General features: G+C 40.5%; 1 protein-coding gene and 1 long non-coding RNA gene across 2 annotated transcripts in view; one reads left to right on the top strand and one right to left on the bottom strand.

Annotated features, from left to right (window-relative positions):
• Positions 1-6072: 6072 nt before the first annotated feature.
• The window catches only part of LOC138815312 (inactive tyrosine-protein kinase transmembrane receptor ROR1-like), a 153046-nt gene continuing 136231 nt past the window's right edge, over positions 6073-22887 (bottom strand). Inside the window, exon 9 of the mRNA XM_070004652.1 lies at positions 6073-11452. Coding sequence (XP_069860753.1) covers positions 10025-11452 — 1428 coding nt within the window. The 3' untranslated portion in view covers positions 6073-10024. The remainder of the gene's footprint in view (positions 11453-22887) is intronic.
• On the top strand, positions 14507-21032 carry LOC138815314 (uncharacterized). The gene is made up of 3 exons (XR_011368285.1): positions 14507-14631; positions 17306-17639; positions 19939-21032. It is a non-coding gene; the product is annotated as an uncharacterized lncRNA (long non-coding RNA).

Here is a 22887-nt window from a genome sequence, read left to right as displayed (position 1 = left end):
AGTTTTCTAATAGGCCCAGGCCTGAACTGCAATCCTGCTATTTGTACTTTAAAGGCACAACTGCACGAGTCTCATAAATTTTTTTCTTTGGGCTTGACCTTTGACCACAATTCTCCTAGTCTCTATCTCTCAAGTAGCTAGGATTATAGGTATGAGCTGCTGTGCCCCAATGTAATACAACTCTTTTTTTTTGTCAGTCATGGGGCTTAAAATTAGGGCCTCGGTGCTATCCCTGAGTTCTTTTGCTCAAGGATAGCACTCTACTACTTCGAGACATACCTCTATTTCCAGTTTTCTGATGGTCAATTGGAGATAAGAGTCTCATGAACTTTCCTGCCCCAGCTGGCTTTGAACTTCAATCCTCAGATCTCAACCTCCTAAGTAGCTAGGATTCCATGTGTGAGCCACTGGCACCCAGCTTAATTCAAGTTCTTATCCAGAGTATATAACTATTGACCAAGGAAAGTTGTGTGGCAGAAAGTTGACTACTTACTGGTCTCAGTTTACCCAGATTTGGTGTGTAAAGAACTGGAAATGGATCTATCTATCTATCTATCTATCTATCTATCTATCTATCTATCTATCTACTATCTATAGATATAGGTATTGATATACACATATCTCTACATATTTACAAACACATACATGTAACATCTATCACAAGGGAAAATTAGTTTGGAGCAAACTACTCCAAAGACTGGTTCTATGATTTTTAGATCATGTTTCTGATTATTAGCATATGGATTTAGACAGGGTGAAGGTGTATGCCAGGGTACGAAATCTTTAAAATTAAAGATCAAACTAACACTTACATATAAACTTTCACCTTCCTCGTTAAGGAGCACAGTGGAGGGTGTAATTGCCTGTCTCTAGCTTTCAAACTATGTATCCCCTCTCCACTCTTTTAAAAATAATTCTTTCGCTCAGGACTCCCAACAGATGTTTTCATTTTACTTACTAAAAGACTGTTTTCCTCCTCCACCAGGAATATGTTCCAGTACAAAGTGTTAACCTCATTTGGATTTGAACTCCCATCCTCAAGAGCAAACGAAGGTGGAGGCTCACCAAATGTCAGCTCCACTGTGAGAAGTGTTTTAAATCCCATTTTGATGTATGCCACGTTGTTAACTAGAAAATGAAGGGCAGCCCACATGCTTCTAGTAACTTTGGTTTCAAATCATATGATCTCTTGTCTTGAAGACCTTTTGATGTGCTTTCTCAATATTGAGTTTCTCTGCTTTTAATAATCTTATATTCCTTCCTCAATATAAATGTCATGGAAAATACTGAATGGTAATCTTCAAAGATCAGACAGGAAGAAAGAGGTGGGCAGTATAGTTCAGTGACTTGAATTCCTGAAATTTCTCATTTAAAAATTGTTATTTTCACCTAGAAAAGCCTTAGCTCAAGAAATACTCGATTCATCTTTTTTTAAAGGGTGAAGCCATGTGCTTCTCTAGATTTCAGGATTGTGTTCTTTCTAAAATAAAACTGTAAAATCTCAAGCCCTAGAAAGTACTTGAGATACAGGACCACTTAATCACTATCTCTATTTGTGTCTAAGCAATACTGAAGAACTCAGGATCAATACCTTTTAGCTTTTATTTCACTATCTTATTTTATTTCACTATCTTGTGTTTTTGTGCCAACACTGGGGCTTGAACTCAGGGCCTGGCTGCTGGTCCTTAACCTTTACAGATCAAGGCTGGTGCTCTACCACTTGAGTCACTTTTGGTTTTTTCTTGGTAAATTGGAAATAAAAGTTTCACAGACTTTTCTGTCCTGGCTTGGCTTCAAACTGCAATCCTCAGATCTCAGCCTCCCAAGTAGCAAGGATTACAGGTGTGAGCCATCAGCATCCAGCTACTATCTTTGTATTAATTTTGGTAAACAAAAGCTCCAGTAATGCCTTGGACACAGGGCCTTTCATTGTTAACACTGGGATAGTCCCTTGCAAATAGAGACAGTTGGTCACTGTAATTTTGGTACCGAGGACCAAAGTGGGAATTGTAGAATGATTTGGGAAAAGCTGTTTTACTTGAATTTGGAGCATGGCTGTTGAAAGGCATTCGGTTTGTTTTCCATGGCAGGCTGATGCCCAACCCCCATCGTCAAAGTTATGAAAAGTCATGTGCAGAATCATATGAGGAGAAGATGCTTGAGGTGTCTGTGATGAGGGAATGCAGTGTGTGCCTGGGAACTTCACGCGTGCTGAAGTGTTTAGGGAGAACCAGATCTCTTTCACTTCATTTCCCCACAGGAAAACACCATGGGTTGAGAAATACTGCATTTGTGTTATCTAAGTCCACTTGTGACTTGTTAAATGTGTGTGGATGGGTGTTTAGAGGAGTAATTACTCCAGGTTTCTTGTGTATATATCAGCTCAACATACCTTCTCGTGGAGCTCAGTTGCCCCCAGGGGGAATTTTAGAAATTGGATGTGGGAGAGGCTTTGGGGTGGCAATCAGCTTGGAAGGGGTGTAAAAGATGACATATGGTTTAGAGATGTCTTGAAGCTGTTTTTACTTAGTGTGAGTTAGTAGGGGTGGTTTGAAGGGAGATGATGGAAGTTATTGAGGAGCTAAGCCCACTCCCACTTCTGGGGCACAGTACCGAATGTTCTCCATTATGGTACAGGCACGAATGATTAAATAAGACTATTTTGTGCTGTTTACCACACTAAAAAATAATGCATCCCTTTATAAAAATGGTTTGAAACACAACAAATTGCAATGTTACTTTTTGAACAACTATGAGGTGCTACTTTTGAGTATTTGTAAATGTATATATATATATATGTATATATACATATATACACATATACATATATATGTATATACACATATATATTTCATTCTTCACTCTTTCTAAATTTGAGAGACTGGTATTAGTGAACAGTCATGAAATGGTATAGTCTGTATGTTCTGAGAACTTGGTATCTGGTACTTTTCTCTGCAGTTAACATGAATTAGCTCATTTAAATCTCATAGTAATTCTATGGAATAGTTACTTGTTCAGGTGAAGAAACAGTTATTTCATAAGTTCCTATGGCTACCAAGGAGTAAAGCAGAGATTTAAGCTTCAACTGTCTGATATTAGAACGCTTACTTAAAAAAAATTTCCTTTTTGGTAGTGGTGGGAATCAAACCCCAGGCCTTAGGCACAAGCTAAGCACACAATTTACCACTGGGTTCCATCTCCAGCCCAGAACCCTTACTTTTAACCACAAAGCTATCATTTCCACCATGTGATAGATAAGGAAATAGAATTTGGCTCACATACTCAAGTCAGCCAGCTCATGTACCAGTGCAGTCAAAAGAGTATGTGCTGTATACATCTATTCTTTCATCCAGGTCCAGGAAAGGGGTGGGGTGGGGTAGACGCTTTGTTGTATTGCTATGTCTGAACAATTTATAAGAGATCTTAAGAGACTTTCTGGTACATTCCAAGGCTGGTCCTAAGAAGTTATAATTTTTCATACAGCTGTGATAACAGTCAAGTTTGTTAGTGATTGCTCTGGAGCAAGGATGCCCAGTACGTGTCACTTCTGGTGCCGATTCTGATTGAGTCGAAGGTAGTCCAGGTACCTATGTTGGCAATTTTAGGGCTAACTCTGAGCTTCTCTGGGAAGAACAACAATGAATAATCTCTGCCAAGAGTCCCATCCATGACTTACCATGCCTTCTAACAGGTAGAGAGAACTACATCCATGTCTTATAGTCAGATACAGCTCAGAATTTGTGTTGACTGAGAGACTAGGACCTATATCATATCTGAGCTGAATTATGTGTGTGTGTGTGTGTGTGTGTTTACACACACACACACACACACACACACACACACACACACACATGTTGCTCCTGGGGCTTGAACTCAGGGCCTGGTCCCTGTCCTCAAGCTTTTGTGCTCAAGGCTAGCACTCTATCACTTGAGCCACAGCGCCACTTCTGAAGTCACCAATGCCTGGCAATGAGCAGTTGTGTTTCAGGTCTGCCTCTTACTCTTTTCCTCATGCTTATCCTTCAGAGAGCCTAAAGCAGGAAAGCCATCCAGCCCCCTCTCTGCTGACAGACACGAGTGAAATCTATTTCTGATGCAAGGTCCTCAGGCTTCTAAGACTAGCAGAGCTTGGGCATCAATCTACAGTTCTGTGCGGCTAGTTCTCCTGCTTTACATTCAAGACCATAGATTACAAAACATTTAGGGGCTGGGAAGTTGGCTCAGTGATAGAGTGCTTGCCTCACACGCATGAGGCCCTGAATTCAATTCCTCAGTACCACATAGCAGAAAAAGACAGGAAGTGGCGCTGTGGCTCAAGTAGTAAGAGTGCTAGCCTTGAGCTGAAGAGCTGAGGGACAGTGCCCAGGCCGAGTTCAGCCCTTACAACCAACAAAAACAAAAACAAAAAACCCCTCCAAAACAACTCCCCCCCCAACTGACATTTAGACTCTTTTCCTCCAGATGAATATTCTTGAGTTATTTATTTATTTGTTTGTTTTCAGTCTTTCGTGCTATGATCTTTAAAAGTCTAAGCAATACCCTATGTAGTTTGAACGCAGGATCATTCTTTTACCTCAGCTGTTTTTGGATGAGAATATCCCTTCACATAGATTAGCATCTACATCTTGCCATGCCTGGTCTGCCATTATTACGGCACTTATTTCTGAATAAGCAATTCATGGGTGCTTAGGATTCAACTAGTCATAAATATGTCAGCAGACCTCCTCCCTGTACATCCCCATGTGTTAAAGCTCTCCCAGTCAAATTTCCCAGAGAATTACAGTGACCTTGAGTGCTTTGATGCTTTGTAAAGCTCCCCCTCACTCCAACCTCCACTCCCTGGAGTTCAGTGTCTTAATACTCTTGGCATTTACCCTAACAAGCTTCGGTGCAGTACTACTTTGGCTGCAAAAAAGCAAAACAAAACAAACCCTTTGTTATATATGTTCCTTTGCCCTTCTGCCTGTCTAATGTAACACTTCCTGCTTAGTATTTGAGTGGCTGGGGGGGAAAACCCACTATAAATTAAAAAAGAGTATGAGCTTCACCCTCGCATCTCCCTGCATCTCCATTGCTGTCCTCCCTCTGCACTATCATCCCTGGAGAGGCGGTGGGGAGCCAGGCCTGCATAGAGAAGTGCTCGCTCTCTGCCAGCTGAGGATGGATTCACTGAGTTTATCTGGTAGCAGGAAGTTCAAGCCCCAGGACTTGCAGCAAGAGGAGTCCCTGTGAAGCTTCCCAAGTCTCTGCAGAGGAAGAATAACTCTGCGAAGGTGCAACACTGAGAAGGATTCTTTGGGTTTGGTTACACATCAGTTCGGGTCAAAAAGAAAGGTGTATTAAGACACTTGCCTTTCTGAGTTTGTCCATATCCAACTACTTGTAGCTATTCAAGGTTGTGGGCACTGAGTGAGCTAGAAGTAGAAAATGCATATTCTTTTTTTTTTTTTTTTAACAGAACAAATAAGCTTACTAGTTCGGTCCTTGTTTACAGCAAAGAAATTGAATCCAACAAGAATCAACCAGTCTTTGTTCTTCTTAAACAGGAAAAATAGTTGCAATCTTTAGTCTCCTACCACAGATACATTTAGTGACAATCTGTACATTAGCACTACTTTGGAATTTTTTAAGATGTATATTCTTGATGCACTGTCTGTTTTCCTCCCTGCATCCCTCCCTCCCAGTATGAGAATCAGGCTATTGTAAGAGAAAGCTGCTTGCCAAGGGCTATGTCTAAATGGCAGGAGGAAGGCAGCCCAAACAGCAATGTCAGAGAAAGGAGAGAACAATCTCAATCTTGCTCTTCTTTCCCCCTCCCCGCCCTCCCTTCTTCCCTCCCTCCCTCCCTTCCTTCCTTGCTTCCTTGCTTCCTTCCTTCCTTCCTTTGGATAGAGAAGGCTAGCACTCTACCACTGAGCTACACCCCAGCCTGGCCCAGAATATAACCAATTATTAAACAAGGAGTAGTTTTTATTGCTCAGTTTTTAAAGAGAATAAAGCAAACAAAATGCTATTAAATGCTTATACATGTATATTACATGACTAAGGATGGAATGATTTGCCCACCCCAGCTGTGTCTTTAAATTCAGTTGGTTCTTTATCTTTGGTGTCATAATCACTGGAAGACTTCTTAAAACACAAATTGCTGGGCCCCACACCAAGATTTTCTGATTTAATACTTAGAGGTAGAATCTTGATAATTTGCATTGCTAACCAGTTCCTGTGTGCCGCTGGGACCTTGCTTTAGGAAATTCATTTGAGAAATACCGAGCTAGGTAATCATCCTTGGTAATCACCCCTGCAGGTATATGGACATGAGAACTCTTCTCTGTTCAGTATCAGTGACTACATGTAGACAATATGAGAGAGTGATGCTGGGAACTTACAGATGTTGGTGATTAGGGAATTAAGGGAGTCAAGAGAATCTCACAGTTGAAAGCTTTAGGGATAGTGGGAGGGTCAGGAGCCTGGAGAGAAGTAAGAAGGAAATGGGAGTGAAGGGCAGATTGAGGAATTCAAGCAAGAGGAAGAAACCCAACCTGACAGGGATCTCACTACCAGGTGGAGTGATTGCTTTATTGAGTTTGATCGTTGAGGTGGTGACAAGTGCTGTACCTAAAACAGATGGATAAGACCCTGAAGGTTTTATTGTATTCTCTTCTGTATTAAATAGCAGAAATGGACAAGTTCTTTGAACTTTGATAATGATACTCATTTTCCTTGACAGTGTATATTAATTGCCAGATGGAAAACTCTTTTCTTTTGAGCGAATGAAGTCATAAAGATAAGCCATGACAATTAAAAATGACTCCATTTCTCTTATCACGATGGTTGGAATCTAAGTTGGAATCTAAGCATTTTTCCCCCTCAGGACTTTAAAAGATGGGAGCTGCTATCTAACCTCATATGAGAACATTAAGGCAGAAAATAATGCATTCAATCACATTTCTATTTCTTTTTACATTGCATTGATTGTAAAGTAATTATTTAATATATTGTTTTGATTTTAGTCATCAAACCTTGCCTTACATAGGAATATAGTATTTGGCTATGAAATCAGTGGTATTCTTCCTTCCAGTTATGGTCACTTACAAAAGAATATCTAAGACTGTTTTACTTTACCTTTCAGTGGAGGGTACCAAACCCCGGGTGTCCTGAATGGTAGGTAAGTGCTCTACCACTAGCTACACTCCCAGACCCAAGCTTATTTTAATAGTCTACTTTAAAAATCATTTCCGTGAAGCAAGAACAAAAGTTGTTAGTCCTCTTGGTATAAGATGCCAATCAAAATAAGAAATAATATCAAAATTCCCAAATACCTGCATGAGAGCAATATTCAGGAAATAATAGTTCATAGTAAACATTTTTAATAAACAGCAGCATAAGATAATCAGTGTTTAATATCATCTCTGGTGTGTGAAATACAAATGCATATATCTTCCATATAAAAATCATCTCTTGGTTATTACAAGCCCATGGTTTTCTATTTGAAATGCCTATAACAAATCAAACATAAAGTAATACAGTGATTAAATGCATGCAGTGAAAATAAGGGAAATATGGTTAAAATGAGCTATCTGAATATTGCCACTATATATTCAAAGAAAATCTAGATCGAGTTAAAGACAAAGGAAACAAGAAAACAGATCAGATATAAAAATGCAGAGATATATTTTTTGTGATACAAACCATAAACACAGTTTTGTGCAAAGAGAAATCTGAAATAAAGTCATCTTACAAAACATTGTCAACAAAGCAAAAGGTATTTCTCAGTTTGTGAAAAAATACTATTTAATTCAGAAGGGGCTGCATTACGTAATATCACAGTACTATTATAAAATACACAATTACAAGTGGTTTGAGATTTAGCTTGCTCACCTAAATTGATTCATTATTACAAAATGTTTAAAACAAATGTTACAGTTCTTTATAAAAAACTAACTTGAATTTATTTTTTAACTGTATTAATGTTTTTTCCAGAGAAGGTATTTTACTGGCTCATGGAATGCTAAGTTCCCTTTAAGGGACTCCTACAAAAAAACCCAGATTCACTGAAATTGTGTTTACTTAAAATAATAAATATTCTTGGAAAAAATGATTGTCATATGATATACAAAATTGTGGTTTGAAGTGTCATCATTAAACAGTTGCATAGCAACAAAAGGTTACAAATATTCTCCTCTACCTAAAGTTTAAAAAATGTACCATCTGAATCAGCTTGATCATGCCACAAAAATATGACTACATTTATTACCCAGTATATCTGAACACAGCCAATTCTTTGAGTTCACAGTACCTAGAAGTGTGCACGCTTATTGTTTGAAGACTTGGGTTTGAGATATTTGCAGCATATTTTGGTGATTTCTCAGATTTCCTGATTTCTTATGCTTATTGTATTTTCAAAAACAGAAACATCAAGGTGTTTCTAATTCTCTTACATTCCCTTCATGAAATATTTCCAGGATTTGTGTGATGTCCTGTAAGTCTGTAAGCCACATAAGCTTTAACATAAAAAAGAGATGTAGAGGCACTGTTCTTAGACTAAAAGGAGTTATTTTTTTAACAAGAGAAAAATCAAATATAAAAATCTCTTGTATATAGAACTGGAAACTCCTAAGTATTCTGAAGTTGGCAAAGATGTTTAGCAGGTAAATGCCAGGACAGGCCAGGAGAGATGGATTTGATATCTCCTTCTAGGGAGAGCAGAAAGGCTCGTGTTCCTTGTTTGCCAACTTACAGAATTCAGTTCTCCATAACCACTGAAATGAAAACTCAGTACTAGGTTTTGGAAAGGCTGTAATGTTTTGCAAAACGGAATGCATTGTCTTTGGATTTCAACTAGCTCTATGAATAAATTGTTATAATTCTTGGGGCTAGAACACAATCTGTGAACATCTCCAGCATAGAAGGAAAAAATAGAAGAGGGAGGAGAAAAAAGGTAGAAAGGAAGGAACGAAGGAAGGAAGGAACGAAGGAAGAAGAGAAAGGAGAGAGGAGGGGAGGAAAGAAAAGAGGTAGAGAAAGGAGAGAGAGAAAGAATAGACTTCAAAGTTTACTAACTGTTGGTGTCGACACAGGGGTTCCTACCTGACTAGAGCCCACTGATATTAAGTGTTCTTGGACCACTTAGAAACAAGGCTGCAAGGCCAGGGTGTGCTCTTTGCAGCCCCACCTCTATTTGTCACTATTCATGGCCTAAGGAAGCTCCTGTGGAGGCTATATCCATGAGAACCTTGTTCCCCTCTTATGGATGCTGGATTAGGCTGAGGGACCACTTTCTTGGCTGTGCTTCCTTGGGCACCTCATTCCTAATGCGTCAAGGCAAATCATCAAGCCACAATCATGTTCAGTATCCGCATCTGCTTTCTTAGGATCCTATGCCATGCACTCTTTTAAGGGTTTGTGTAAACACATTGTAAAAAGAGAAATGTGGAAAAGGCCTTCACGCTCAGAAGAGGAGGTTCACCAAGAGGCACATTGTACACCTTCCCAAAGAAGCCTCACAGTGGAGAAGACGTCTCAGGATGTGGTATATGTCCTATGTATGGCTCATTTCCATCCAAGAGTTCAAATTTGGCCTAAAGTATCTTCCTTGAACATCACTTCCATTCATACATGCATAGAGTCTCAATGGAATCAACATTAATTCCTGAACATTTGTCCTGAAGAAAAAGACAGCAGGTAGACAAATGCTACGGTATATACATTTTAGGGGAGAGAAACAGTCATGGTGGCCAGAGGCAAATACACAATGCACCGTTTGATTTTTCTTTTTGGTTTGATAGTTAATCACAAGGTTCTTTTCTTTTTCACTGGTTTGCAGTTTTTAGTGCTGATCCCAATGCACCCCATGCTGTGTTCTTATCCTGTCTGGTGTCTCTTCTTGCTTGCACAGTTAAACTTCACAGAAGATACTGTTGTAATGTCTAAGTGAGAACCTTACTTTAATAAAAAAAATCGCATATAAATCTTTTGACGGTTCTCCAACCTGCTCTGTCTACCAAATTTGTACAAGTTGCACCTTCTACAATTCTGCAGAAATCATAGATTCAGTGTGCCCATGAATATTAGAGTCTCCTAGCAATGATGGTTGCTTTGAGTCTACTTTGTAGGGTTTTTGAGATTTGTTGCCAAAGACAGTGATGCCCATTCCACCAGGATGATTTGGAATTGACATATGTGGTAATAACGGGATGTTTGCTTCCTGGTTGGAGCCTGATGAGGGCAAGCTGGTCACGTGACCAGTGCTGGTTGACCCACTGGCACTGCTGGGTGACCGACTCTTGGGAGGAGGACAATGCTGAATCACCCTGGGAGGACCTGCTGGCTGGTAATGGGCGGCTGGAAAAGCTGCATATCCTGGAGGTATTGGGTATCCGTTGATAGGGATGAAGCGCTGGTTCTGAGGTATTGGTGGGCCAATGAAACCAGCGATCTGGCCCTGTGGTGGGATACCCTGGCTCGGGAACATGTAATTGGGAAATCTGGGGTTGCTGAGATTACTCACTGGGCTGGCGCTGAGGGAGGTTGTCTGCGTGGTGGCGTTTCCCCCTGAAGGAGTAGTAGAGCTGGTGTGACTGGAGAGACCCTCCCAGGACCGAAGGCGGATGTGAATATCTTTAAATCTCGGTCTCCTGGAAGGGATCTCATTCCAGCATTCGGTCATGAGGCTGTACATTCGGGGCGGGCAGTCTTCCGAGCACGGTAAGAGCTGTCGCTTCCTCACCATCTCGATCACTTCCTGGTTACTAAATCCATAGTATGGCTGGAGTCCAAAGCTGAAAATCTCCCACAAGACCACCCCAAAGGACCAGATATCGGAATCCGAAGAGAATTTGCCATACATGATGGCCTCAGGCGGCATCCAACGAATGGGCAGCAAGGACTTACTCTGTACCCGATAGTAATCAGCAGAGTAAATTTCTCTGGATAGCCCAAGGTCTGAAATCTTCACATGAAGTTGCTCTCCTATTAATATATTGCGAGCTGCAAGGTCTTTGTGCACAAAGAAATGGCTAGACAAGTATTCCATGCCAGCTGCGATCTGAATCGCAATGTGCAGGAAATCTCCATGATCCAAGCTGGACTTTACAGTCCCATCCTCATCGCTACTACAGCCCACATCCGAGTGTGGGGAGCGCATGATGAGGAACTCGTGGAGATCCCCCTGATTCATATACTCAAAAAGCATACACACGGGTTGTTCCTGAGTGACAGCACCCAGAAGGCAGACGATATTAGGGTGGTGCAGTTCAGCCATCAGGGAGGCTTCCTGTTGAAATTCTGTCCATTGTTGGGGGTTGTTATAGTCTTTCAAGGTCTTGATAGCAACCAGCTGTGCATGGTCCATGCCTGGGAGATAGAGATGGCCCTTATAGATTTTTCCAAAGGTGCATTCACCCAACTCTTCCATAAACCGTACAGCAGACAGTGGCAGCTCTTTAGCTTTGCTCTGTATGAAAGAAAGGGAAAGTATAACTTAAAATATTTTAGGTGAGACATCCAGGCATAGGAAAGGAGTTGGGCAGGGTGAAAAGGCTCTATTAAGAGATAGAATGTTTATTCCATCTAGAGTAATGGTAATTTGTTTCTTTATATATTTCTGTAGGTCCAGGCTGGTTAATTTTTTTCCTATTCACTGTATGTAGTACTGAAATGACCTAAACGCTTCCTCTAGAGGAAACTGAGTAAAACGTTATGGTGTGTGTGTGTGTGTGTGTGTGTGTGTGTGTGTGTGTGTGTGTGTGTGTGTGTGTGTGTGTGTGTGTGTGTGTGTGTGTGTGTGTGTGTGTGTGTGTGTGTGTGTGTGTGTGTGTGTGTGTGTGTGTGTGTGTGTGTGTGTCCCTCAAAAAGCAAAGAATAAAAATTATGGTGGAGACCAGTGTGATGGAGCATGTTTGGAATCCTAACACCTGGAGGGAGAGAGAATCATGAGTTAAAAGCCAGTCTGACAAAACCAAGAACTGGGACTATAGTTCAGTTGTAGAATATTTGCCCATGCATAATATCTGGATTCAACCTCCCAGCAAGAATGAATGGCTGAAGGAATATATGAAACATCAGAACTAGTAAATAGGATATCCTATTATAAAGAACAAAGAAGCTTTTCTGTATACTGATATGGAAAAGTCTTCAAAACCTTATTTTGCAGTTAAACATAAAGTAGAAAGACACTTAGTGCTTATGCTACCTGTGTATAGAAGAAAAATGATAAATATATCCATATTTTACACATTTATAAGTCAACTTGGGAAATAAAGGGCAACGAGAGAGGCAACAGTGGCTATTGAAAGTATGGGAGTAGGAATTAGAAGGAAACAGAGCTAGAGAGCTTTCCTATCATGTTTTTGTATACTTTCTCTTTGGTGCCAGTACTGGGGCTTGAACTTAAGGCCTGGCTTTAACTGGGTATTAGCCCTTAACTTTTTCATTCAAGGCTAGAGCTTTACCACTACAGCTTTACTACTTAAGCCATAGCTCCACTTCTTGTGTTTTGGTGTTTAATTGGAGATGAGAGTCTCCCAGACTTTTCTGACAGGGTTGGCATTGAACCAAGATCCTCAGATCTCAGCCTCCAAAGTAGCTAGGATTACAGGAGACAGCTACTTGCACTTGGCTGCCTTTTTATATTTTTCAGTGTTTGTACTAGATTAATATATTTATTACTAATTCTGGGAAGGGATGGGAAGGGGAAACAAAGGAGAAGGCTACAATGCTTGATAAGAAATGTACTCATTACCTTGCCCATGTAATTGTAACCCCTCTGTACAATATTTTCACAATAATAAATAAATAAAAATTTAATAAAACCAAATAATTAAATTAAAAAAATACAAGGTCAATCTTCCCATATGACTAACCAGGAAGTTTCAAAAACTATAGGTCCATCCATTATTTTCTTTTTTTAACAGGGTCTGTATTATTATTATTATGCTGAATATTAATATTGGTGGTGGGAAATGAACTCATAGCTACATGTATGCTAAGCAAATGCTTTATTACTGAGCTATAGCCCAGGGTCTGGATTCTTGAGGGTTTGGGGTATAAGAAAGGCAACCAGTTGAACTGATGCTTTTTTCTGGTAGCACTTGGATGATTTTACCTTTGCTGGCAAGAGTAACCCCAGGTGAATTTTTATCTGCATGATGTTAAGATCATGGATTTCAATAATAATGTCTGCCAATGATGTATATGAATCTAGTGGAAGTGATGATCTTTTGAACAGTACTATGAAATACCCAGGCTTTTGATGATAGAAAAGGTTAGGAGACTTCATTTGGGAAGATTGGAATTAAGAAATAAACCCCCAGTATATTAGATTGATAAAATGAGTTAGAAAGCCAACACCACCTCTTCCACTGTTTGAAATGAAGCCATAAACAGTATGGTATAATTAAAACCAAGTGAGCTTTGGAGTCATACAAATCTGGATTGGCATCTTGGAACTGCTCTCTTCTATTATTAATAGTTGCATATAATAACATAGCATTTGTGCTGGACACTGCTCTAAGCACTTAGTAAATATTAACTCATTTAACAACCTGGTAGAGAGAGCTATTATGTAAGTTGCTGGCCTTGAGTGAATTTTTAGTTTCTCTAAATCTATGCAATAATATAATACTCAGTTTGGACAGTTGCAGTAGAACTACATATAGCAATGTATCAATTTCAATGTATAATTTCCACTTAATAAGTGCTCTTTAAATCATTCTAAATTGTCCATGTAAGGGAAGCCATCCAGGAAGTGAAGCAAACACAAATGATTTAGATACATTCACAGCCTTAAGTAGTTCTAGATAGTCTTGTACCTCTTCTTTTAAATTTTATTTTAATCAATTCAACAAGTCACATATGAGTACAATCGTGTCCAGTGTCACCCCTTCTAATTCCCTGTTTTTAAGAAATATGATTACCTTTCTTCCTGTTAATCTTTTTGATTTCCCTCCCTCCCTACTTCCCTCTCTTCTTTCCTTCCTTCCTTCCTTCCTTCCTTTCTTCCTTTCTTTCTTTCTTTGTTTCTTTCTTCTTTCATTCTTCCCTTTCTCTTTCTCTTTCTTTCTTTTCTCTCATTCTTTTCTTTCTTCTCTTATTCTTCCCTTTCTCTTCTTTCTCTTTTGTTCTTTTTTCTCTCTCCTTCTTTCTCTCCCTCCCTTCCTTTCTCTTTAAATTCCTAAAACACGATAAAGAATTTTTTGGAGCCTTGAGGGGGGGTGACAAGTTGAGTGGCCTCTGGTCTCTACTCTGGGAATTCCAGGAGATTTGGATGGAGGCAGAAAGAATCACATGGAATATTGGATGTAGCAGACAGAACAGAGACAACCGGCCAATCTTCTGGGATTGGGAAGTGGAGAAGGGGTGGACAGAACCTTGGCACCGGTCTGACATATGGTCTGGGGTCTTTGGAGCTGGCTGCATTCCCCTTCACTGAGGTAAGCCAATTAGTTTTCTTATATTTGCTTTTAGAAGAGGAATTCTACCTTTTTTCATCTTGCAGATGGAGAAAGAGGCTAAAATGGAGAATTTTCAAGAGAGCCCAATGAGCTTCACATGTATCTGTAAGATCTGGTGGTCTGGGCTGCACCGTTCCACTTGAAACCCGAGAAAGATGCTGGCCAGCAAGCTTAAGTGGATGTAGGTCTTTGGAGGCTGAGGAGGGGGGAGGGGGTCTTATACTTTGAAGAAGTATGAGGTCAGCCTCCAGGGTGTGGTCATACAGTGCAATTAGAATGCTTTTCCCCCCACTCTGTTCACACACACATGAAGTGTGTCTTACTCTATCTTAGTAACACCCAGAGACCAAATAGCATAGACCTCAGGTCTTCTCCAACCTATAGAAGGTAAAGTTTTCTAAAGCTACTAAAACCAAATTTGGGAGGGTATTTGAGAAGGCATACAGAAAGCATTGAAAATGTCAGGATTTTACCAAACTCTTTCTTTTGAACACCTGTGCAGTAGCAGGGGCAGAAACACCAAGGAGAGGGGAAAAGCCTGCTCAGGGCTTGGTTTCAGGGGAGCCATTGACTCTATAATTTGCATTTTTAAAATGTTCAAGCTACTTGGGACAAATGAGTCTTAACTACAGACTCATTTTCAAATTTTACATAAATCCTGAACTAGTTAAAAAATCATAAAACCTCTTAAAGAAGCAGTCAGTAGACTGTACTGTGTGGCAGGAAATTAGCTGTATTGTTGAGGAACAGATGGTTTACATTATACAAACCCTTTAGGCTAAACTTGTTTAGGTCTGGCATATTGTAAATTATATTTTAGTAATGAAAGTGAAATGACCTCTGCTTGACCTTGAGCGGGGTTTGTCTGTTTGAACCAATGCAGTGGAAAAGTATGAAAGAGAATGAAGTCATAAAGTTTTGGCAGTTCAATTTTGGCTCATTTCAAGTGAAGGGGTTATAAATCTGTTTAGTTTTTGTTTGACAAGTATTTGTCATACAGGGATGTACAAAATGTAAAGAAGTGTAAAATACACACAAGGCACATTGCCAACATAAACCAAGTACAAAGGCACAGTGGGATGAATAGGGTCCCAGGCTCCTATCTCTTTATCACTGCTTCCATTAGTTGAATGACAAGATGGGCTCCGTTTATTATATGCTGTAAGGCAATTAAGTACCTTAAAGCTGAAACAGGCTTTCAGTTTGAATGTTAACATTTTTACTTCTCAAAGTAAACACACATCTACCGCAGTACAGTTTCTAAAAATGATATAATTTTTGATGGGGAGGGGCACAAAAGTTGATATTAGAAGTTTATATGCTGGTCAGAGATCTGATGGTGCCTCTTCTCACAGAAGCAACTTCACTTGCATTTATTTGATTTTTAATTTAATTAATTCATTAATTTTTCTATGTGTGCTGATACAGGGGCTTGAACTCAGGGCCTTTGGCCTTTTCTACTCCAGGCTGGTGCTTACCATGTGAGCCACACCTCCACTTCTAGTTTGGTTGGTTATTTGGAACTAAGATTGTCACAGACTTTTCTGCCCAGTCTGGCTTTGAACTGTGATCCTCAGATCTCCCTCCTGAATAGTTAGGATTACAATCGTGATCCTCCAGTACCAGGCTTGCATTACAGTATTAAATGTTCTCCTTCTATAAGGAAGGTAAGTCAAGGAAAAACATTTCTGATGTGTCACTTAGATGCAAGAGAGCCTTGAGCGGGGAAGGAGGGTGGATAACTGCAGCTGGAGAAGCCAGGATGGTATTGGTGGCCTTTTACCTGGGCAACAAGCACTAAACAGGGGATGGCAAGCCCTTTCCAATCTTAGCTTTAGATATGGTCAGTGAACCATAAGTAGCATTTGAAACATTTTAAAGTATGGAAGTGGCTATAGATGGAGTTGAAGGATCAACAGGATGCATTTTCTCTCTACCTTAGCAAAGTTATACCTCAGGTGGAACATTTGAAATGAGCATCCACTCCAGCAGCTATCTACTGACTTACTTTTTTCTGCTCACTGTATATAAGTGATTACCCTAAGAGATGAGGTGTATATTCTGTGACTGCCACTAACATTTGCATACATCATGAAGATTTCTTATACACTTTTCACCTCTACCCCTGAATGGGAAAGACTGTTCTACTTTAGGATCCAATTTGAAGTAAATGCACAGATAAAAAGCAAAGCTAGCAGGGCGCAGGTGGCTCACGCCTGTAATCCTAGCTACTCAGGAGGCTGCAATCTAGAATCATGGTTCAAAGCCAGCCTGTGCAGGAAAGTCTATGAGACTCATATCTCCAATTAACCACCAGAAAAGTGGTGCTGTGGCTCAAGTGGTAGCTGAAGAGCTGAGGGACAGCGCCCAAGCCCAGAGTTCAAGCCTCATGACCGGAAAAAACTACATTCTGGTGGGGAAGTGGGGCCCGGCTTTGTTCTCTGGAATAGGAAGGGTGCTCTAACAGCACATGCTGAAAAGAAGAAGTTCATGTTCACAGGGTCCCTTAAGCTCCCCCAGCAGGTCCTTTCACTCAAGGTCAGGTCATTTTCCATGTTCTGGTGACCAGGCTGACTGTGACTTAAAAAAAAACAAAAACAGGGGCTAGGAAGGTGGTTCAGTGGTAGAGCACTTGCCTCGCATACATGAGGCCCTGGGTTCGATTCCTCAGCATCACATAAACAGAAAAAGCTGGAAGTGGTGCTGTGGCTCAAGTGGTAGAGAACTAGCCTTTGGCTGAAAAGCTGAGGGACAGTGCACAGGCCCAGCGTTCAAGCCCCATGACTGATAAAACAAACAAACAACCCCCCCCCAAAAAAACCCCAAAGTAAATTTCCTGTGCTTTTCTTTGGAAGCAAATTCTAGCTGGACACAAGTGTCTGCAGAAGAGCCAGTTCAGTGTTTTGGCATGTGTTCCCACTTATCAGAAGACCAATGAGAGAGAACATGGCCCTACTGAAATGAGAAGAGTATTTTTGGCAGCATGATGTGGAAGGAGGGAATCACCAGGCCCCACATGTCTCCAGAAGCAGAGTTCCTTGGAAATTTGTACTCACTGGAGACTGACTTGTCTCTGGATCTCAAGTACTGACCAGCAGAGTCTCTATGGAGCAGAAGTGGAACACTTCCAACCCCCACCTCCATAGTTTTTGACACTGTAGGTCTGAAATTCTCCATTTCTGCCATCAGGTGAGTGGGAGGCTCCCGGCATGAAGTCTGCACTTTGAAAACTTCTGATATAAATGGAACTGTCTTTCTGGATCAAGTAGCTACTTAGCATTTGGAACCCTGATCCCTGTAGGATGAAGGCCTGCAGTCTAAAAAGCCTTGCTGTACATAAAAGTACAACTCTGCCTAAAGAGGTGCTTCAGAAATGCCAGGTTGAAGAAAAGTGCAAGGATCATTGGCTGGTAGAGTTTATTTTCTGCACTGTATTAGTGAGACTCAAAGTTCTGAAATAGACCTCTATTGCTTAAGCTATACCATCATTTTTTAGGGAGATCTAGGCATGCTAGATTCATTGTAATAGCAGATTGCATCAAATGGTCAACTAGTCCTGTACTTGCTATATGCTGAAGAGAATACATACATGGTAGTGTGTGAGGAGCCATGAAGAAAAGACACAACACCTGCCCAGATGTTTGTAACATGAACCTACTCTGATAGCTGCCATATACAGAATACTTGCCATGCAGAAACACTAAGATCATAATGATTATGATTTATCGTATGTATATATGTATATATGAATATCTATAATGCTAATCTGTTAGGCTATAAATACTTTGCATATACTAACCCCTGCCATCCTCACAATAACCCTACGTATGAAATGGGGTAACCCCATGTAACTATGACTAGCCCCCTAGATAGAGATCCCCAGGGACAAGTTGGTTAAGTGGTCTTAAGCTGATAGATACTCAATTCTGTCCCCTAAACTTGTCTTGCTAATGACTGTGCCATGCTCTCCCTTTGCTCTCTGATATAAGTACTTGCTCACAGATTGATTTACTCCTCCCCACAATCCTTAGAGACATGGTACAATTTCTCCTTTTTATGGATCAAGATATTAAGGCATTTATTAGCGAAGTAAGTTGTCTTAAAAACATAAAGGATGATGCAAAGATTCAATACAAGTGTATCTGATCCCAATGTTAGAGCACTTTTCTGAGAAGAGGAGCAGTTTCAATTTGCTACCCAAAAGGTTCCTTGTTTAAAAGCATGAGGAGCTCTAGGGTACAAGAGGAATGTTCAAGTTTGAAGAACATTCTGATAGATCTTACTCAAGTTAACCATTATGTTAGTTGCTGGCTGAGTTAACAAATCTACCAATGGCCCCTCTTTCTCTGGTTTGGACATGCAACTATGTGAATGTGAGATTTCTTACTATGTAAATTTGACGGCTGTCATGAATCTGCTTAATTGGAAAACCTGAGTTCTTTTCTTGTGCCTTTCACTGGTTTTCAGGTAAGCAGTGTTAGATTGGTAAACCAACTGACTAGAACCATAACCAGAAATGACTTCATTTTAAATGCTTTAGTGGCCACAGCCATTTTATTTTGGGAAGTTATAGACCTGTTAAAAGACTATATCCTTCTGGCTTATGAAGTCCAATGCTAGATGGAGTTTAATCCGTATGTTACCACATTTGCTCAGAGTTCATCTATACTTCTCTGGAAATGATTTAGCTTTAGAAACATTTCATTTCTCTTTGTGAATGTTTAGTGGTGACCAGGGCGCAGGTCTGTGGGAGGGGCTCTTTTCTGCTTGGAAACAGACAGAGCAGATGCCAGTGATTTTGATGGGCCACCATGTCCTTCTAACTTGGGCTCCTGGTTTTAGCCAGCCTGAAATTAAGGCAGTAGTCAAAGAGGATGTTCATGAGCTCTGGACCTGAGCAGACCTGAGTTTGAGTTCTTGTTGTGCATCCGACTACCTACGGAATGGGGCAAATCTTAATCCCAGGCCTTGAGGGTTTTTCCCTACTCCAAAAAATTTCAGGCTTCAATTAGTAGTGACTTCATAGGTTATTTTAGTGATCCATTTGAGCTAATGAAGCATTATCATAATAGCGAAGCATACCAGTCCATTCATAATGCCCATTTATAAGACTTGCTTTTTATAGATGGGCGTAATCTCAGACAATGTACCAGGTGCTATCCCAACCATCTACCTCTCTACCTTGGTGGACTTTATCCAGGGTATGAGTAGGCTGTGGATTAAGAGTACTTAGGCTAAGATTGGCTAAGATTCTCTTGCCTCTGTTTCCACTCCAGTTAATTGCATGGGCTGCTGGATCCTACAGCTTCCTCTTCAGCCCATATTATTCTATTCCCAGCATTTGGCTTTATTAAAAGATATATGATCATTGCCAGAACAAAAATAATAGTAATTTCTAGCTATTGAGTATGGGTGAGGTGTCAGATATACTATCTCAAAAGTGTCAAAAATATCCCTCTTAAGTATTATTTTTATCCTGTCTTCACAGGTGAGAAAATAAAGTTAAGAAAGCTATTTGCTTAAGATCTCATGCCAGTAGACAATGGAGCCAAGACTTGTAATCCTACCTTTCTACCTCTAAATCCTAGCTCTTTGAAGATGATCAAACTGCCTCCTAGAAATAGACTAAGAGAAAAATGTGGCTGAAAAGGTAAGTTAGGCCCAGACACTTGGGTGCTGCAAGGAAGTTTGTCATTTGAGATGGTTTCTTCCAAGTTGGGGAATTCTTATATTCAAAGTAGGGACTCTGAATGGATGCCAGAAGATGAAACCAGCAAGAGAGGATGTTTCCCATGTAGGGAATTTCAATAAGATGTAGGGAAGGAAATGTGAGAGATAGGAAGAAAGCCAAGGGAAATAGAATTTCAAGATGGGGAGAATACCAAATACTCCAGAAAACTGAAAGAGGCTGAAGACTTGGAAAAGATCACTGGATTAAATGTCATCATCAGTGAGTTTCAAGAGGCCAATGTCATTGCAATTATGAACTTTGAAGCTTTGGAACACAACAGGTTTAAGAAGTAGAAAATTAATAGAGGACATTAACAATGAAATGTGATAACATTTGGTAAAAATGGGTATTCAAAATGGGTAGTAGATTTTTTCCCCCTAGTTTTGGGCTAGAAATCAGGGCCTGGGCACTATCCCTGAGCTTTTTGGGCTCAAGACTAGTGCTCTACCACCTGAGCTAAAGCTCCACTTTTGGCTTTTTAGTGGTTAATTAGATATAAGAGTCTTATAAGCTTCCTTTCCTTGCCCAGGCTGGATTTTAACCACAATATTCAGATCTTAGCCTCTTGAGTAGCTAGGAGTACAGCATCCAGCATCCGGCCACCAGCATCCAGCTTCGCAATAGAATCTTTAAGATGAAAGCGTATTTTGGACAAAGAAGAAGTGGTTCTAAAAATATGAACAAGTTTCAGTACATTCAGCAATGACTTGGCTAGAAAGACAAAATGAGAGAATTACCCAGAAAGGAAGAAACAAAGAAACTGGCAAGATATGAGGGTAAAATGAGAAATAAAATATGGAGAGCTAGGCAATCCTGCTCTCCCCAAACCAACCATCCTGAAATCTGGTCATATCAGCATGGAATTGCAGAGGTTAGAACCACGGGGCTGGGTCAAGTCTGGTTACAGTCTATCTGCCCGGCCTGCTGCTGACTCTTGTCACCATTCTTAAACTCCTCCATCCCATCGTTTTTCTGGGCACTTTAGACCTAGGTAAAGGGGGAGGTTGGACCTCACCCTATACTTCGGAGGGAATAGTCTTCTTCTTCTACCTTCCTAAGGGGCAGATACCAGACCCTTTCTCTCTCACATGTAAGAATGCTCAGTTTTGCAGGGTCAAGATGATTTAGAGAGGTAGAGGCAGGGAAGGAGAAGCAAAGGAGGGAGGAGAAATTAGGATTCTAGGCTCCTCTGAAAAGGTTCATTTTCACAGTATTAAAAACCCTAGTGAAATGCTAAAATTTTCTTAATGGGATGTAGAAAACTTTCCCTTAATCATCACTGGAGTACTCATTAGGGCACTAAATAGCTTGGTTTTTTTTTTTTTTTTTTTTTTTGCTGAACAAAATAAAAGGGAAATACACAAACAGTCCTTTATGTGGATATAGTCTACTTCTTTCTCTGAACAGCTGTGAACTGAATGGTGAAAGGCTAGATGGCTTCTCAGAATCACCGAGCAGTCAGTCTGAGGGAGAGCCAGAGAGAATGGCCCCATCTCCTGTCTATCTGTGGCTCTGTGCTAAACTGCCTCTCTGGTCTACTGGTTCCACATCCTGGTCCACTGGGGCCTTATCAAAAGTCTTTTTTTTTTTTTTTTCAAGTGCACCATATATATACTACCTCTCGGGGGCCCAAGCCAGGCCTCTGCAGCCAGTCTGTCTGCAGCCGTTTGCCTATTGTCCTCTAGGAAGGGTATCAGTTTCTAATCTCTCAGAGGAGCTTCTTCTTAATCCAAACACTCAGGGGAATGCGAGTGGCTCAGCAAGTGAAGAAAGATGGAAACAGATAGTTTCAACTCTGAAGGGCATATTCATTTGGATAAATAAGAACCCTGGAGTCTGGGGGTTTTGAATAGGACAAGGAAAAGTAAGAATAAGGCAAGGGGAGGCCAGCTTCCATCCTTCATTCCTTTTACTTCCAAACATCCTTTTGATTTCATTCTGGGAGAATGTTTGTTTTCAAGGCTTTTCCCGTTCTTTCTTCTGTGCGTCCCTTCCTTTTAGATTTTATAGGTACATGTAATATTTATGTGGCAGTAACCTTTCAAAGCAGTTTTAGAGATTGACTGTTTACATTTAGGAATTTTCTTTAAGGTCTACAAAGTCCTTTGTGCTTTTTCCAGGAAAGGCACTCAGTAAGAACCAAAACAAACAACTGAATAACTCAAATTTGATCAGAGCCAAATCTCTTAGGAGAGAAGGATAGGGGGCAGGGAAGACTTAGCATTTGTTTTTGTTGTTTCCTCTCCTCTGCCCTCAACCCCCACCCCCTCCAAAGGATGGAGCCAAATAGTCGAGCAATTCCTACTTTTCCAGGCTGGGTTCAGAAGGGCTTGTGAGCTTCAGTTAAAGCTAAGTTCTTTATGTCCTAGAAAGAGAAATCTTCCCACTGGGAGGCTTTGTGAGACACACCTCAGAAATAAGCCAGAAACTACGACAATGACATCAGTTTCATTAAGTATCAGACTAGGATATTTGACATTTGTCTCTTTGGTCTGGGATAATGGGGAACTGTTATTACTCTGGCCAAGTTTTACAAGTTCCTGGCAAGGCCAGGGCTGTATCCCTCAAGCTTGTGACTGTCATCCACGCCAGTGAAAGGTTTTTATCAAAAGCCATGAGGATGACTGTGCTCTGGCAGACTGGCTATTTTTTCTTTTACCTGACCCCTTTTCGCTTTTCTATGTGAGTTATTTTGTGAATACATTG

This window comes from Dipodomys merriami, unplaced genomic scaffold (assembly GCF_024711535.1).
Source record: "Dipodomys merriami isolate MVZ:Mamm:240054 unplaced genomic scaffold, mDipMer1.0.p SCAF_637, whole genome shotgun sequence".
NCBI lineage: Eukaryota > Metazoa > Chordata > Mammalia > Rodentia > Heteromyidae > Dipodomys > Dipodomys merriami.
Note: the sequence above shows the minus strand (reverse complement) of the source record. Positions and strands in the feature narration are given on the sequence as shown.